This window comes from Parambassis ranga, unplaced genomic scaffold (assembly GCF_900634625.1).
Source record: "Parambassis ranga unplaced genomic scaffold, fParRan2.1 scaffold_61_arrow_ctg1, whole genome shotgun sequence".
NCBI classification, from domain to species: domain Eukaryota; kingdom Metazoa; phylum Chordata; class Actinopteri; family Ambassidae; genus Parambassis; species Parambassis ranga.
The window spans coordinates 59,062-77,707 of record NW_021144807.1 but is presented as its reverse complement, the minus strand read 5'-3'; the positions used below and the strand labels follow the sequence as shown (position 1 = coordinate 77,707).

Sequence of the window (18,646 nt, the reverse complement as noted above, 5' to 3'; positions counted from 1 at the left end):
TCAGTCAGCTCCCAGACAGTCTGTGGTGCGGCGTGGAGTTGGTGGATGGAACGAGACATGATGTCCCAGACGTACTGGATTGGATTCAGGTCTGGGGAACGGGCAGGCCAGTTCATAGCATCAATGCCTCCATCATGCAGGAGCTGCTGACACACTTCATGAAGCCTAGCATTGTCCTCATCAGAAGGAACCCAGGGCCCACTGCACAGTCTGAGGATCTCATCGCGGTACCTAATGGCAGTCAGGGTACCTCTAGCTAGCTCATGCTGGAGGAGGCTGCAGGCAGCAGAAGGTTCTCCACAGGGTCTCCAGACTGACACATCTGTCACATGTGCTCAGTGTGAACCTGCTCTCATCTGAAGAGCACATGGTGCCAATGGTGAATCTACCAATCATCGCCCTGCACGGTGTTGGGCTGTAAGAACAAGACGTCGTGTCCACCTCTCATCTCCACCTGTTGTCTGTTCCATTTGCACAACAGCAGCTGAAACTGATTCACAACCCGTGTTGATCCTAACTGGACAGGCTGGTTTCACAGCGTGTGATGGACCTGGAGTTACATCGTGTTCTTTAAGTGTTCCTTTATTTTTTGAGCAGTGTAAAAAAGCTTTTCTAGTCCAGTTTGTATCCAGCCTAATATGAATCCTTGGGGATTAACGGCTCATGTTGACTATCCAAAACCCGACAGCTGTGGTGAGCTGAAACCTTCATTTAAAATAATTAAACTCCACACTGATCCTAATATAAGATGGTGCACAGAAAAAAACACACCTACAAGTACTTATTAATTTATTTACACAACTTTAAAATACACAAATACAGTGGCATTACAAATGAGGAGCGAAAGTCTTAACGTGAGAGTGGACAGACGAAGTTTCCCCATGGTTCCACAGTAAGAGACGCATCGTGGGACATGAGCAACCATCTCCACTACACTGGTAAAAGCAAAACTGGACATGAGGTGTCAAAATAAGAACCGAGTGAGGCAGACGAACAGAAAGAGTTTCCATGTAAAGTGTACTTGTAGTTATCACAGCCGGCATCAGTGAGACAAACCAGTTAATCCCTCACTTTTTGTTTTTCAAGCCCACAGGTGAAGAACATTTAAGAAAACAATGCCTTAGCAGGACCTTTAGTGGAGGGAGGCATTCCCAGTCCCTCGATACATCGCCGCCATCGTCCTAAACTGTACGCGGACTTGGTGGTAGACGGAGTATCCTATACACAACAACAGAACGAACATGAACAAATTACCACTACAACCCCCTTTCCCCCTTTCCACTACACAAAATGGCCTACAATACTTTGCAATCAGTCTATCACATCGAGAAATTTCTACTTTAAAATCTGCAGATCGAGCCACAGAGAAGAGCCACACGAGGAACGTGTGCGGCGCCGGTACCGCCGGGACTCGGCCGTGACCTCCTTCCTCAAGACAAAACACAGTCTATAAAATCTGTTCAGCACCAGCCTGTCCATTTTCTACCTGATCCCTCACATCGTTCATCAGACCCACTCAGAGATCGGATGTTCCTTATTTAATCCATGTCGGAGTTTTTAAAGGTTCTCTTCAAATAAAACCATAAAACCAGGAAATAAAAGCAGCTCCAAACACTATTGTCTCTTTAAAGGAGGTGCAGCTATTTATTTTTCATCCAGCCCACTGCTAAAGCTGGAGGGTCCATGAACAAAACCCCACCTTTACAATGAAGTACTGTGCCTCCGCATAGCTGTGGCACTTTCAGAACGCTAATGGAAAAGGAGGAAAACCAAAATCACGGCGCCTACACTTCCCTTAATGCTAATGAATATTTGTCGACGCCTTCCTGGAGGAGCCCACAAACAGTAGCTGACATGCCCGTTTAATGCATAGTTCTAAAGGACATCTGATGAACCGTGTAGGAACACACTGTGTAATGGCACTAACAGCTTATTAACACTCCCCATCATCAGCCTGTAACTGATGCCTTTTCCTGTTTATTGCGTCATGTAGAAGGACAGTTTGGGTTCTTTGACGTCAAAGTGTTTGAGGTTCTTTTCAAATGTTGGTGTACTAACATCAGGAGCTGGTGGGGGGCAGACATGGAAGCCATCTCGTCAGAGCCACCAGATTCCAGCAGCAATGTTATCTCTGGGATACAAACAGCGTGATCAGCTGGACCTAACGAGGCCGTGAGTAGACCAGCTGTTCTCCGGGTGGATCTGAAGAGGCATCCCGTCCACCACCCTCTCTACATGCTCCAACTGTTCAAAGGACCCAAACCATCCATTTAAGAGCAAAACCAAGCCGTGACATCCTGAAAGGTTGGTCAATAAAGATGTTCAATGAGGTCCGAGTAGAAAATGGCCACGTACACTTGATGGACAGATGGTATATAGAGTGAGGCTGAGGAGGCAAAAAAAAAGACCTAAAGACCCTCAACATGTTCCCCCCACAGCTCAAACAACCCTAAGACAGAACCACACAAACACACACACACAAATCACATCACAATGCACCAGGTTAGAAACATCTCATCCATGGTGTGGACAGACCCACCGCCCGGCTGCTTCACTGCTCCATCATTCACAGCTTTTTTCCCTCCACAGTCACAACCTGAAGACAGAAACCAAAAGTGTGCCGTGTGTTTTAATGTTTTTTATATATATACTACACCGTCCTGGTTCCAACACACCTGAGGAGGACAAAGAAGAAGAAAGAAAACATGCTATCAGATCACCGAGGCCTTTGTCCCATCCCACTACAACCAAAGGGGGTGTAACCCGACCTCTAAATTTGACTTCTGGGATTTAAAGAGTCCTTCAGGACACAAACGAGGCACCGTTTGCTAACACTGCCATGTTGGAGCACATGTCCTCTTGTGATTCAAATAAAATCCCAGACAATTTTCAAGCAGACTCTCCATTTCCAAACTCTGTGAGGTCTGACCAGCTGGTGTCAGATGTTTTAATGCTAGAGAATAAAAACGACTGGAAAAAAAGATGCCAGAGAAAAGAGGATCCATGGCTTCATCAACAGTAAGGAGGAGGATCTTCCCTTGGAGCAGAAGAAGGGATACTGTGGCTGCTACTTTGCCAAAGTGGTTGTTAAGGCAACCAAACTGTACTCCACCTGCCGCTCTCTCTTTCTCCAACACACACACACACACACACACACTCCTGGCTGTGCTCCTGTTCTTTATCAGTGAACAGGAGCACAGCCAGATTCTTGTGCATGGGTTGGTAGTCCACTGCGTTATTTGTAAGTCCCAGTTTCATATGTGAGAGTGTGTGAGTATGTGTGAGTGTGTGTGTGTGTGTGTGTGTGTGTGTGTGTGTGTGTGTGTGCTGCAGGTGGCACATGTGAGGCCTCCGTGGTGCACAGGTGGATGGGAGGGTTTCACCGAGGAGCTGCTGCCTGGAGGCCGCTGGGTGTGACCCGAGACAGAGCCTGAGAGACACAGATGGGAACATGATGTCACGTTAATGGTGAGGTCATCGGCAGGGAGAGCGACCATTTAAAGGAACAGTACAGCAGAAAACACAAGAAGCCAGGAACCTGCGACAAAATGATTCTGATGCTACAGCCAGCTAGCTTAGCACAAAGACTGGTTGCAGGGAGGAAAGCTAGGTTAGCTCTGTACATTTATGCAACAAACATGGAAAAACAACTTCCTTTATTCAAGCTAAGGGTATTCACACATTATTCTGATCGGATGTCACTGCTAGCCTTGTACTCTGCGGTCTTTATACCACAACAGAAACACGGCCTTATGAGGCAGCTGGTTTGTCAGCCCATACAGCCCAGACGAGCCATCAACGTGCCTACCTAACGACCAATCACCGATCCCTCCGGCTGTCCGAGGAACTACTTCTCCTGGTTTTTGGTCTACATGAGCATAAATAACTAGTAACCAGAACAAAAACATGACGTGATTAACGGTTCTGTATGTGGTGGGGGCCATTTGTCTTACACCAGTTATCTTGTCTATCTTAAGATATTGTCAAAGTGGCGCATATTAACATATGCAAATGATATTAATTATTCAAAAGGTTTGGATTATTTATGAGGTGCTCTCTAATCACAAGGACAAAACCCGAGTTAACCCTTTGTACTGCCCTCAGACATATTTCAAGGGGTAAAAAATATATATAAAAATATCACCATTTAAGGGTCTTTGTTATTAGGACACCTCCTTATTAAAGAGTAATCTGCTTTAAAAAGCCTCAGTGTCTGTGAAAACACACAAGACAGGCAGCTTCCTACACTCCTGTTGGTCGGAGGAGTCCTAAGAAAAAATACAGGATTTTCTCATTTAAATGGACTGTTCCGCTTTTTGACCTCTGGGGGGAGCATTTGGTCCACACAGAGGAAGAGAACAAAGGACCTAATGAAACCACTGCTGGGACAACCTCAAACTCACAATTCTCACTGTTTCACAACAACACTTCAAAGCTCAGCAGAGCTGGTAGAGCACATGAGGTCCGTTTGAAACTGCGCCTGATTCAGAAGGATCAGATCTGGACACTGACAACAGGACGGATGAGAAGGTATCTTAAAAAAAGAGGAAAGAGGAAAAAGAGGAACTAACTAAGGACATTCTGTCTGAGGCTGAGGGCGAGCTGATACGCTGCATGTTCAGATCAGGGAACAGTCGACCGGCCTCTTTATTAACACGCCGTTTCCTGGCCTTTGTTGCGTTCATATTTTCCTCTGAACGAGGGATCGTCATGATCTGAAGCAGCTTTTTAGTCTGTTACCTGTGAAGTGGACATGCGGGATGTGTCCTGGCGTCCTGTTAGGTCTGAGGAGGAGATGTTGACAGGGGCTCCCCGATGAAGACGCATGCTCACCTTCCTCTCCTTCTCCATTCCTGTAAGAGACACCACTCTAAATATTGGCATGCGTTTACATTTACACATGCAAACCTGAATTCCTTTGAATCCGGAGTACGTTGTGTGAGCGGACCTGTGTGCGACGCAGGGTTGAGTGGGGAGGGGGCCGCGACATCCTGAGTCGCCCTGGCTCTTCCTGAAGCTGAAGCCATGCCTCTGGCCGCAGGGTTCCTGCTGTGCCTTAGTCTCTCCTCCCGGTCTCGGCGCTCCCTCTCTGCGTCCTCCACGGCCCTGTTGGCACCCTGAGACATAAGGACATTAGGCTTGTCTGACATACACAACATATGTATGAGGCGGGCTCACATCAGGGAACAGTCATTTCTCAGTCTGCCCATATTTTAGAAGAATGGTCCAAATGCCCAGAAGTCATTTAGCTTCTTATATTTTATGCAGCAGGCCTCGGGAGCAGACTGGTAAACGCCGGGAAGACAACATGCATTTTGCACAAATGAGGGGCAGCAGCAGAGAATGTGTGTCTGTGTTGGTGTCCTTGCATTAAATGTAGTGCAGTATTTTGGTCTAGTAAATAAAGTCCTGGTCTAAACCCCGGTCAGACCGGCTGAATTCTGCTCCAAAGATGTAAACACACAAACACATTAGAGCGCAGTCTGTCAGCTGGTCTGACCTGTCTTCTGTTTACAAAACGCAGCTCTGCAGGTTTTCTTGTTCCTCTTTCACTTGTTTTGTTCTGCAAATTCCCATAAACAGCAAGACAATCTCATTGGTGCAGGTCTCTAAAGCTCGCAAGGTTAAAAAAACCTTTTTCCAACCATGAAATAAAAATAAGACGAGGCGGTGTCGGTGGGCCACGGCTCAGGCAGGTGGACCTAGTACTGTGTGACTGTTTTCTCACACATGTCTTCAGCAGCAATCCTGCTGTTCAAGTTGCACATTTAAAACATGTATCATCCAGCGCTCTAGTCATGAAGAATACGTGCTGGCTCTGTAGGGTTTTTATATGTGGGAAGATGTGCTAAAAAGGCAGATGACTCATTACACCACTGCTAGCAGATGTGTTTGACTTTCCTGGCTGCTTTTTACTCCAGGAAACACGACGTGTCCAAGCGAATGTCAATCTAACATTGCTGCTAACTGATGATGCCAATTAATAGCTGCAACTATTGTGAAAGGATTTCACCTGCCTGCTATACCCTTCCCCAGCTGACAGTCACTGCATCTTAGTGGATTTCTGTCTAAAGCGAAAGAGCCTGTAGTTACCCATCAAAGTAAAACAGAGCATAAGAGAGTAAGGAGCAAATCCACTTACAAATTTGAGCATGTTCCAGTCAAAGACGTAGTCATAGGAGAATCCCTGTCTGTGGAAGAGATTCCTAAAGAGTTGGCGGAGGTAGGAGTAGTCAGGCTTATCATCGAACCGTAGAGAGCGGCAGAAGTTCAGGTATGTGGCGAACTCGGCTGTGTAGGAAGGAACAGAGGGGAAGGATCAGCCATGGCGGTCTCAAACACAGGGCTCAGAGTTTATTCCTGCTTTTATGAACTGCTACATCTGAGCAGTGACACCTACATGGATAGCCCTTGCAGAGGACCTCAATAGGCGTGGACATTTTCTTCTCGCTGATGCGTTCATATTTCTGCCTCTTGGTGGCAGCTTTGAGGCCCTGCCAGGGCAGAGAACCCAGGTTGAAGTACATGAGGACGTATCCCAGTGACTCCAGGTCGTCCCGTCTGGACTGTTCTGTAGACGGGGAATGAGGAGACGGTAAACATCAGTCTGGAGGTTTATGAATGACTCTTCCATTAGAAGTAAAAGCGGAGTTCTTACCAATGCCCAGATGTGTGTTTATGGAGGCGTAGCGGGCGGTGCCAGTCAGATTCTTGTTCTCACGGTAGGGGATGTGCTGGTGTGTACGTGCGTCTCTGTATTTCTTGGCCAGACCGAAGTCAATGATGTATACCAAGTTGCCCTTCTTGCCCAGGCCCATCAGGAAGTTGTCAGGCTTTACGTCTCTGTGGATGAAGTTCTTGGAGTGGATGTATTCAATGCGGCTGATCTAGAAGAAGACGAGCAAATATGATGTGGATGAAGAAGACCCCCACACCTCCAGGGTACCGCTTTAATAGCCATCCCACTCCTCCACTTACCATCTGATCGGCCAGAAGCAGGACTGTCTTTAGGCTGAACTTTCGGGAACAGAAGTTGAAGAGATCCTCCAGACTGGGGCCCAGCAGCTCCATCACCATCACATTGTAGTCACCCTCTGCACCACACCACTTTATCGTTGGAATACCCACTGGAGAAAATCAGAAGAAGCCAATGGTGTTGAGCCAATGTTATCTCCTATGTACAAAGCATCACTCTGGAATTAGTGTCTGTGGTGTTTTGGGGACAGATCTCACAGCATCTGTAGTCTGTCGTCTTGATTTTATAACCATCAATGTGAATAAGAAACCTGATGACTAACAGGATTTAGCATGTGTGGCTCAGCAATGAGGTTCATTGGCAACGTAAGCTTTTTGCTTTTGCCTCACATGTGAACTCCAAAGATTAATAAATGATCTAATACGAGTCGATGCGCTGATACTGCAGACATCAAAAGGGGTTAAGGAATGTGATGGGCTCCCTGCACACTCTGTCCATGCCCCCACACAGAGGCCAGCTGGTTCAGTAGTAGCTGGTGACCGGCTGACGTTACCGAGGCGCAGAGACCATCTGGCATTTCCTTCTACAGGCAGACCGCAACAAAATGCTCCTGCTCAGCACCTAGCACTGCACACTGCATCCGCTATTTATACACATACAAACGCAAATACATCTCAGTCCAGTTTTGCTGCCATGCCCAATAAATCCTAAGGCGCTGGAACAAAAATACAAACGCATGTGTGGGTGCAGTTCTGCTGACAGAGGCAAACTGTCTGAGTCCAAGTAGAGAAGTGAGTTCATTAGCCAGCGAAGGAAACTAATTTGAAAGCCTATTCTTAAGCATGCCAGAGGCCACCTGTGCAGTTACTACTACATACACGCAGGCATGAACCCTGGAGTACAAGGGTGATAAGAGAAGGCAGGTGTCCGTTTTCTTCAACATGTTGCAGACACTACTGAGCCAGCAGAACATTTACAGATACATTCCAACACGGGGCTGCCCGAGTCTGTACCGAACCTCGAAGCTCGACAGCAAAAGAGCTAAAGAAGCAGCTCTGTTAACAGGAACACTTGTGTGAATCAGGCTGCGAGCCAGCTGCAATCTCATAAGTTTCAGAAACTCACACATTCACACAAATCCATCCTGCCAGGTTTTAAGCTAGATTTGGTCCAATCAGTGCCCTGTGAGGTACAGGGAGGTACAGGGAGGTACAGCACGCTACGAAGACGACAGCAAGAAGTGGCTTTCTGCCTTCTATGCACATATTTTCATCACAAATGTAGAAACATAGTAATTTGCTACCTTTCATTCACAGTTTCTCATTGTCTTCCTCAGTGTGGATGTACAGTGATGGATGGTAATGGGCCTTGAGTTTTAAGTGCTGGTAAATATTGATGAGTTCATAAAAGCACCAACAGGGTCATGCATGACAGGAGTTGAACATGTTACAGCATACCTCCACCCTGCATCATCTTGTAGATTTTGCTCTCTATGTGGAGCTGTGGGTGTTTGGTCTTCACACATTCCAGTTTGATGGCTACCTCCTCTCCAACTGAGATATCCGTACCTGGAGAGAACAAGGAAAATCAGAGATGTTAGTTTCGTGGAAACATGAGTTATAAAATGTAAGAGCAGGAACTACGAAAGGATATATCACTTGGCAGTTATGCTTATGTACACAAGGAAATATCAGTGGCCACTGACACAGCCAAAAATGGAAGATAAGCCATCCAACAGTCTGCACTTCATGTACCCTGCTCTTCTTTCGTGTATCTACCTGCTTGTGCGTCCCAAATTCCTCGTGGCTATCATTACATTTTGATCTCACTCACTTCACAAACCAAAGGATTTTGGGGAGTTTGCACTGAAAATGACAAACCAGCGCTACAGCTGCTTTCCATCTAAATAAGGTTATGGAGTCCAGTTCCCTCCACATAAACACAGCAACTGGACACCAGGTTACGTAACCCCATTACTCTCTCTCTCACACACTTACACAGGGAGCGCAGATCAACAGCAGCACTATCATTGATTTCCCTGTATGATGTCATGTTGGAAGAGCAGCCCTCAGCAGGGCGTGGCGCACAGCTAGGACCATGACTGTTTACACGTTACATTTGTTCCAGTGATTCTGAGAAAAAGCCTGTGTGCTGCATGCAAGCAGGGCTGCAACCAAATGTGGATGCAGGAAAACAGAAGCTTAAATTGGCAGGAAGCAAATCCTACATGTGTGCAGCAGAAATAAATGGTACTGATCATCCCCAGATACACTTTGGGTGCAGGTTGAAAGGGTCAGTTCACACAAATCACAGTGTTTTGGGCTTACTAGTAGCATACAGGAGTTTAGCATATTTTAAAAAATATTTACTATGTAGAAGTCAAGTCAAGTCAAGTCAAGTCAGCTTTATTGTCAACTCTGCTATATGTGCTGAACATACAGAGAATCGAAATTGCGTTACTCTTCACTCCGCAACATATAACATGTAACTAAAAACTAAAGATAAATATAAAGTGTAAAAAAATGTACCTACAATGAGGCACACACAATACAATACAATACAATACAAGGCACATAATGAAGGCACAATGCAGTAAGAGTGCAAAAGATGTATAGTGCAAGTCAGTGCAGTTGGCATAATATAAACAGGAATGGTTTAACTTATAACAGCTTATTGAGACTGGTATGAGAGTGCAAAAGATGCAATGGTGCAAGTCAGTGCAGTTGGCATAATGTAACAGTCCAGGAATAGTTTAAGTTATAGCAGCTTATATGAGACTGGTGTGACATGACAGGGTAAAAAGTGACTGGTGCACAGAGTTCCTTTGGTAAAGTGGCTGGTACAAAGAGTTCCTATCTTGGGTGGTGGTAGGGGTGAGGGGATGGTGGTAGGGGTAGGGGGTGGGGGGTGGTGTCAGGGAAGGGGGAGAAAGTGGGGCACAGCAGGGAGAGAGTTCAGCTTCCTGACAGCCTGGTGGATGAAGCTGTCCCTCAGTCTGCTGGTCCTGGCCCGGAGGCTGCGCAGTCTCTTTCCTGATGGCAGCAGACTGAAGAAGCGGTGTGAAGGGTGGGTGGGGTCTCCTGTGATGCGGAGGGCCTTTCGGGTGAGACGGCTGTCGTAGAGGTCTTGGAGGGAGGGGAGAGGGACGCCGGTGATCCTCTCAGCTGCTCTCACTATGCGATGAAGCGTCTTCCTGCAGGTGGCGGTGCAGGCTCCGTACCACACAGTGATGCAGCTGGACAGGATGCTCTCAACAGCCCCTCTGTAGAAGGTGCACAGGATGGAGGGAGGGGCTCTGGCTCTTTTGAGCTTGCGGAGGAAGTAGAGGCGCTGCTGTGCCTTCTTGGTCAGGGATGCAGTGTTGTTAGTCCAGGAGAGGTCCTCAGTGATGTGCACACCCAGGAACTTGGTGCTGCTCACCTGCCCCACAGCAGCACCGTCGATGGTCAGAGGGGTGTGCTGACTCTGTGCTCTCCTGTAGTCCACAACCATCTCCTTTGTCTTCTCCACATTCAGGGAGAGGTTGTGGTCTCTGCACCACCTGGCCAGAAGGTGCACCTCATTCCTGTAGTATGTTTCATCTCCACCGGAGATGAGACCCACCACAGTTGTGTCGTCCGCAAACTTCACAAAGATGTTGGTGTTGTGTGTTGGCGTGCAGTCATGGGTCAGCAGAGTGAAGAGGAGGGGGCTCAGCACACATCCTTGGGGAGCCCCGGTGTTCATTATGATGGTGCTGGATGTGTTTCTGCCGACCCGCACTGTCTGAGGTCTCCCGGTGAGGAAGTCCAGCAGCCAGTTGCACAGCAAGGAGTTCAGCCCCAGCTGGTCCAGTTTGTTGATGAGCTGCTGTGGGATGATGGTGTTGAATGCTGAGCTGAAGTCTATGAACAGCATTCGAACGTATGAGTCTTTATTTTCCAGGTGGGTGAGAGCTGTGTGGAGTGCTGTGGAAACAGCATCACTGGTTGACCGGTTGGGCCGATATGCAAACTGGAAGGGGTCCAGAGAGGGAGGAAGGGCCGTCTTGATGTGATTCATGACTAACCGTTCAAAGCACTTCATGATGATGGGTGTGAGTGCTACTGGACGGTAGTCATTGAAGCAGGCGGGGGTGGACTTCTTCGGCACAGGGATGATCGTGGTGGCTTTGAAGCAGGTGGGGACAACAGCCTGGCTCAGTGAGATGTTGAAGATGTCTGTAAACACCTCAGCGAGCTCCTCAGCACAGTCTCTGAGCACACGGCCAGGTATGTTGTCAGGACCGGGAGCTTTGTGTGCGTTGATCTGGCTGAGAGATGTCTTCACGCTGGCTCGGGACAGGGAAAATACCTGGTCAGTGGGAGAGGATGTGATCTTTTGTGCAGGAGTGCTGTTGAGTGCTTCAAAGCGTCCGAAGAAGTCATTCAGCTGGTTCAGCAGAGAGGTGTCGCTGTCACAGTTCTGTGGTGGGGGCTTGTAGTCTGTGATGGTCTGTATCCCCCGCCACAGGCTCCGGGTGTCCCTGCTGTCGCTGAAGTGGTGGGCAACCCTCCTGGAGTACTGTCTCTTCGCCTTCCTGATGCCACGGGACAGGTCGGCTCTGGCTAACTTTAGGCTGGTGTCGTCGCCTCTTCTGAAGGCAGCGTTCCTGGCCCTCAGCAGCCTGTAGACCTCCCCTGTCAGCCATGGTTTCTGACTGGCTCGAATGCTGACAGTCCTGGTTTCAGTTACATCATCAATGCATTTGGTGATGTAAGCAGTGACAGTCTCTGAGTACTCCTGGAGGTCAGTGCAGTTGTTGTGGGTTGCAGCCTGCTTAAACACATCCCAGTCTGTTGTGCTGAAACAGTCCTGTAAAGCTCCTGTGGCTCCCTCCGGCCACACTCTCACTTCTTTTCGGACCGGTTTGGCAACTTTTACCAGTGGTCTGTATGCTGGCATTAGCATAACAGTGATGTGATCAGAAGCTCCGAGGTGGGGGAGGGGGAGGGCTTTGTACGCGCCTCTCTGGGTGGTGTAAACATTGTCCAGTGTGTTGTTGCCACGAGTTGGAAAGTCTATGTGTTTGTGAAGTTTTGGAAACACAGTCTTGGGGTCTGCATGGTTGAAATCACCCGCCAGGATGAGAAAAGCATCCGGGTGGGCTGTCTGCTGCTCACTGACCTGCAGGTAGAGCTCATTCAGTGCGTCGCTCCTGTTGTTGTTGCTGGAGCTCGGCGGGATGTACGCAGCTACAAGCAGTATAGCTGTAAACTCCCGTGGCAGGTAAAACGGCCGGCACTTAATAATAATAAGCTCCGCAAGTGGCGAGCAGTGTTTTGAGACCACAGCAGCGTCCCGACACCAAGAGTCATTGATGTAAACACAGAGCCCGCCGCCGCGGGTCTTACCTCCTTCAACCAAGGCTCTGTCCGCTCTGAAACACGCTAGGCGGTCGAGCTGAATGGCGGAGTCCGGGATGCTGTCGTTCAGCCATGTTTCCGTAAACACAAACACACAACACTCCCTTATAGTCCTCTGTGTGGCGCGAAGTAGCCGGATATAGTCCATTTTGTTGTCCAAAGAGCGTACGTTGGCCAGTACGATGCTAGGGATGGCCGGCTTATGTGGGTTAGCCGCTAGCCTGGTCCGTATCCCTCCGCGCTTGCCCCTCTTCTGCTTCCTTTCACACCGCCTGTGGCGCTTCCACTGCGGGCGAGATGGTGTTGCAGGGGCCGGTAGAGGTGCCGGCAGGCGGAGTAGTCCACAGTCCCGTAGCTCTTCAGCGATTGCAGGGTCTAACTCAACATTTACAGTTCTGCTGATGTTAAAAAGTAGCTCACGGCTGTATGTGCGCTTCCTGACATACAAACACGGCGATGACTTGCTATAAGTCTGCGGCACGTGTAACATAGAACACGAAAACAATGAAGAATCGGGAGAGAGAGAAGCCGCCGCACGTGTCTGCGCCGCCATCTTGGATCATACAAGAGAACATGATTTGACTAGGTATTATGATGTATTAGGAATATAAATCAACAGTATGTTACTTAAGCACATTTGTGTGTGGGGTTCTGTTAAGTTGACCATCATTAATCATTGCATAGACTAAAACAGCTGCAGATCAAGAATGCAGACAGCAGCTGAAACCCCGAAAAGTCACGAGAAAGTTGTGTATTTATAAGTAAAGTTTGTTTGTCTGCTCACAGATCGGACAAGTAAGAGAATAATGAGTGAAAAACAACAATTCTACTATATTTAGGTTTCAGCACAACACAAGACTTGTTCCAGTTTTATTCTTTGGCCCATCATCAATAAATCAATCAGTTACAACTGCGAAAAGGCTGCAGAGACTTTTTGTCTGAGCAGCCCTGTTTCACCATGCTGTCTATTCTCTTGCGTCATAGCAGTGTGATTTGTCTGGACAGATTTTTCGTAGGAATGCAGACCCCCGCTGATCTTCTCGGAGAGTGGAGCTGTGTGTAGAACAGTGTACATATGAGGTGTGTTTCATCCTGCAGTGCTGCATGGTGAGGCATGTTCAGGCCCATCCCTCTACAAAGATTCACCAGTCGCTACAGACTGAGAGCCAGATCTAATATATGCAAATATTTGATGACATTTTACACAAAGAACAAAGCACTAAACTGCCGTGCATGTGCATGACAATCATCACAGTGCAGACTTAGCCAACTGCAGTAATTTACAGTATATTCCTCGTGGTGTGGTGACAGGAGGTGAGTAAAACCAGCCACAGAACGCGTACAATCCCCTTCCTCAAATACTGGAGAAGCATAGTGTGGAAGGTGTGAGGTGGCACGTAGCACAGAGGGCACAAATACTGGAGAGTGTCCCGCAGCTGTGGGGCTCATGGTGGAGTTGCTCTGAAACCATTATCCATAATCATTATAGTAAATGTCTTCAATCCTGCATAAAAATCTCTGTACTGTTCATTAAAGCTTAAACATTAAGGGTGTGACCACTTTGAGTCATAGGTGAGTGCATCACAGATCCCTGGCTGGGTTGTAATGGACTCAGGTGGTGCTGGGAGCCAGTACACAGTGCTGCGAAACCACTCCTAGGCCAATCTATGCGTTCTATTGCATCTGTATTTACGAGCTATGAGTTAAAGAAGTTTTACAGATTAAAAAAAACAATTTTTACTAATATTTCAAAAGTATGATATCAAACCAAACTTGCATTTTTAATAACGCATCAACACATTCTCTGCTAAGAACAATGTGCTACTGTATCTCCCGTTGACCTTTGCAGATGCAAGCTAAAAACTCAAGATTTCCCAACAGTGAAGGTTGTGGCACAAAGCCGTCAGTTGTGACGTCAGGAAAACCACTGTAACCACCATAACACAGAAGAAGCAACGTGGCAACAAAAACCTTCACCTGTTTGAAAACTGAGTCACAGCCAGCATTAGGCTTTAGGTTCTTTGTTATTGCAACAGCTCTAAAACAACCTCTCTGTTAGCTTTGCTTATGTAGGCGGACCCATCCCTTTAAGCATACATACAGTTCAAACGCTGTCAATCGTCTGTTACCTGAGTTTTAGCCAGAACACAACAATAATAGATATAACATCTAGCCAAGTATCACTGCTCTGTATTCTTCTTTACAGTCATCAATCAAACCAGCACTGACGTCTGACCCTGTGCCTTGAGGAGGGGAAACTCTTTCAGCTGATTGAGTTTGGATAATGACTAACATGGCATCCGGAATTTCGTAGATTGTTTCAACATGAACCAAACGTGCACATCATCATCCACACAGCAGCAGCAGGAAACACGCCATGACTCAGACACTTGACTAACCGCTTGGGCGCTCTTTTGTGCAAAACTGACGTTCTGTCGTGACAAATGTCACTTCAAACCTGAGTGATATTTTCTTGTTAGAAGCTATTTAATTGGCTTTTCCCCAGAATCTTTAAATGTTCACATTTGTACCCAGACTACAAAGCTTCGCCCCAAAAGCTGACCTCCCCTCGTCCTCTTCCTCCTCCTGCCAATAACAAACACACCAGTGTGAGCAGAATCCACCACTCGGACAGCACCGGCACACCGAGCTGCTCGCACAGCACCGGCACACCGAGCTGCTCGCACATTGTCAGCGTTATTCACACACGCTGTGTGGGAGACGTTCTGTGGGAATTTTTGTGAAATCCTCTGAAACTTTGGTCCTCTGCAAATGTTTGGTTAACTAACTTTTCAAATGATCTGATTTTCTGTTGCTCTAAAACCTCAATGACACGCCTGCAGGGTGGGTGATCTGGGGGGGGGGCACGCACTGTTCTGGCTGGTTAACAATGTTACGTCACATTAGTCACCAGCCTCCAGAGGGGAAGTGAGGCAGAGCTGAGTGAAGAGAAAAACACAAAGTGATTATGCAAGCAGCTGGCAGCTCTCACTATCAGTCCAAACAACAGGTCATGTGGAAGAATCCAATAAATACATTCATTAACCTTCTCTCACTGCGTTTTAAACAGCGTATTTGGAAGGAACACTCATTTATGTGTTATATACTTGACCCAGCCAACACGTCTGCAGATTTAACGTTGATTTTTTAATATTAAAAAGCACTTACTTATTCAAACCCTGTACTAAAGGTTGCCCCAAAAAGAAAAAGCCAAAACATCATCTGACTAATGGAGCATCTTTCTTTTCATCCTGCCAGTGGAACCACTGTATGATTAAAGAGTTCCATTTGATCTTGACTGCACTACACTTAACTTTCAGCAAAAAGAAGCAGTAACCATGGCCACAGAGGTGACTCGCTGACTGGTCATCCCAACATAAACACACCCTCAGGACCCACATGGAGAGATCTAACTCCATGTGTTGGATCATGGCAGCCTGTCCGTCAGCACCCGATGTTTCTTGTGTGTTTAGTCATGTATGAAGACAATTTACAAGAAATAAATGATTATGAGAGTTATTAGCACAAAACCTAGGCCTGGGTCCAGAAACAGCTTGGAGGTACTGCTGGGGGTGATATGGATTAAAGGTCGGGCAGGAGATCTCCTTCTGCTGCACTTTTTGTTAAGTTAGTGCAATTACAAAGCTTATTCGACATATTAAATCACCTGACGGTGACTCATTATAGACATTTCTATATTTCACAGAATTGTATTAAGTAACCTGTGAAATTAGGTTGACTCATGAAATCCATCACAATTTCACTTCCCTGTGTCCTGCAGGGGTTTAGGAGGCCGGCTTCTTTAGTGAAACACAGCTCACTGTTCTCCAGCACTAATACAGCTTCATCTTATCTGCTAAAATCACAAAACATATGTGCTCAACTTGATAAAACACAGAAATACTGTTAGCAACATGACCAGTAAAACTGTTTCCAGGGCAACCATAAAACATACATCAGCTTGCATACTTAATTTGTATCAAGAGTAATAACGTACACACAAACACGGATCCTTTTATAGCAGCAGGTCACATTAATTAGCACTTTATGGAGGTTATTGCTGCACCCTACTAAACAGCTACACACATTAAAACACCGCAGCCAGACCATGGTCTTTTCTCACCAGGTTGATTAGAAATGATCGTTCTAAAGTGCCTCATGAATTAACCATGTCTGTCTTTTGTCGGTTCACATGAATGTCTCAAGCTCAGAAATGTGATCAGCTGTTCTCAACCACTAATGCCAGGAGCTGTAGACCTCCAACATGGCCCCCAGTGGATGCATTACAACAAAGTTGGTGGAATCTAATGTCAGACGGATGCCCCTGAGGGGGGAGACTCCTGACAGCTTTACATATACTACTACTATACTAATACTACTATACTACTAATACCCCACTATTGCTTTCAGCTTCTCACAGCACCATGAATGATGGTATCACTGGTAGTGGCCAACATAGCCCCACACACTGCTTGAGTAATCTTTAACCAGGATATCTTTTGTTACCTTAAATTAAAGAGCACACACCCAATAATCCCAACAAAGCCTGCCAAAGCAATATGTTCGAAGATTTACAGATGAAAGCATACGAACGTCCTCTCAGCCCATAAATGATCAGATTTATTAACCTCAGCTGGCTTTCAGGACACAGGCTAATTCAATGAAATCACCAAACTCACAGCTGACACCCTCAGAGGTTCAGGAACCTGTCAGTATATATTACTTTAAGCTCTGGGAGTGCCTGGATTCTTAGCTACTGTTCATGTAACGCTGGGTTGAAGGGTTGTTTAGATGTGGATGTTCAGAATGTGAACATGAAAACATTGAATATACTGTAGAATGCTTGGCCTAGTCAGCTATTTTGTTCCCGGACCGCTGCTGCCGGGCACAGACCGGGAACTAAAACATTAGCTAGCCCGGTTCTAATACAGGGTTTGTCTACGAGCAGCAGTCAGACTCCGGGCTGCTCCACACCGCGTTCCTTCTCTGGACATCGTCTTTACAGTACACCTGGAAAATATATCCCAAAGCGATCACAAGTGAAAATACATCGTGAAGTGTGAAATATTTACGTTAACAGAGGTTGAAGCTAGCTACACAGACAGCTAGCTTAACGGCTAGCATTGCTAACACTAAACATCGAACAGCTGATCGGCTAGCAGCTTATTATGGAAACCCCTGAAAGGCAGCCAGCTGGTTTAAGACGCCTCCGGTGTGAATGGAAAGGAAACAAAACACTCAGGCAAGTTTCTTTAATCATAACATACCAAGATAAATGTCTCCAAACGATCCACTTCCAATTTTCCTGCCCAGTCTGTATCGGTTCCCCACTCTCAACTCCATGGTCGGCTAGCAAGTGCACTCGCTAGCTCCAAAATATCCAAAAATGTTCCGGTTTAAAGCCAAAGCTTGTTTAAAAGCTCAGCAAGCCGAACCATTCAACACAGACGACCTGTTCGGAATAAACCGGATCCTCTGTGTGTTGTCTCCGGAGGAAATCGGCTCACAATCTTTCGCCTCCTGTTTTAAAATGTCGCTAACTTCATTTTGTGACAATACGGTACTCGTTAAAAAGCTGAAAGTGTGTACTTTCTGCTCCCGTCGGTTCTGAGGCGGATACACTTTGTTACTCCGCGGATGAAGGTGGATTTAGAGCAGATAGCGTTCGGGAGTCGGATCCGGTCCTCTCGCTCTGCTGTCTGCCTGCTGCGCTCTGTGAGGAGCGAGCCGCTGGTTCTGACGTCACTTCCCTGCTGGCTGCCGGGAGGAGGAGGAGGAGGAGGGGGGGGGACACCGCCAGAGACCTTGTTTCTATAGACGCCAACAGAAGCTTCCATTAACCATAATCACTCAAACCACAGTTCATTTCAGCGCCTAGCCTGACATGTTTAGTTCGTAGTCCAACTTTAAATTATATTTCAATATCTTAACAATGTAAAGTATTAAAAAAAAAACACCCAAAGAAAAGACCGTTAAAGTTTAAATTCACTTCCTGGTTTACATAATGTAGGGACGCCATTTTTTTGTGTTGCTGCCTTCGCGGACGTCAGGGAACTGAGACAATCTGACAAAGAAAGCGGAATAAAAACACCAGCAGAGAACGAAACCCCCACTCCGTGTCTCCCAAAATGTTTTCAGAGTTGACTCTAAACATTATCCACATCTCCCATGGCTTTCTGGTGTTATTGTTCTTGTAAAACACTGGAATGTTAACATGTTTTGACGTTTGCTACACATTTCTTCTATTAACATTACACATGTGTTGAGAAGAATTAGATAAACAGCA

The 18,646-nt window shown here is 46.7% G+C and overlaps 1 protein-coding gene across 1 annotated transcript; it reads right to left on the bottom strand.

Moving 5' to 3' along the window:
• Positions 1-2,642: 2,642 nt before the first annotated feature.
• LOC114431191 (casein kinase I-like) lies at positions 2,643-17,703 on the bottom strand. Its single transcript, XM_028398794.1, has 9 exons — positions 17,628-17,703; positions 8,434-8,544; positions 6,979-7,127; positions 6,659-6,887; positions 6,401-6,571; positions 6,143-6,291; positions 4,949-5,117; positions 4,741-4,853; positions 2,643-3,430 (listed from the first exon to the last, which is right to left on the bottom strand). The coding sequence occupies exons 1-9, from the start codon at positions 17,701-17,703 to the stop codon at positions 3,380-3,382; spliced, it is 1,218 nt and encodes a 405-aa protein (XP_028254595.1). The 3' UTR covers positions 2,643-3,379.
• Between the last annotated feature and the right edge of the window lie 943 nt (positions 17,704-18,646).

Bases quoted from the DNA above. Each gene is read 5' to 3' on its own strand.
- LOC114431191 (XM_028398794.1), bottom strand. From the start codon at position 17,703: ATGGAGTTGAGAGTGGGGAACCGATACAGACTGGGCAGGAAAATTGGA. The intron at 6,572-6,658 runs GTAAGAACTCCG...CCCCGTCTACAG, and splicing joins AAACACACATCTGGGCATTG to AACAGTCCAGACGGGACGAC. The intron at 4,854-4,948 runs GTCCGCTCACAC...TGTCTCTTACAG, and splicing joins CAACCCTGCGTCGCACACAG to GAATGGAGAAGGAGAGGAAG.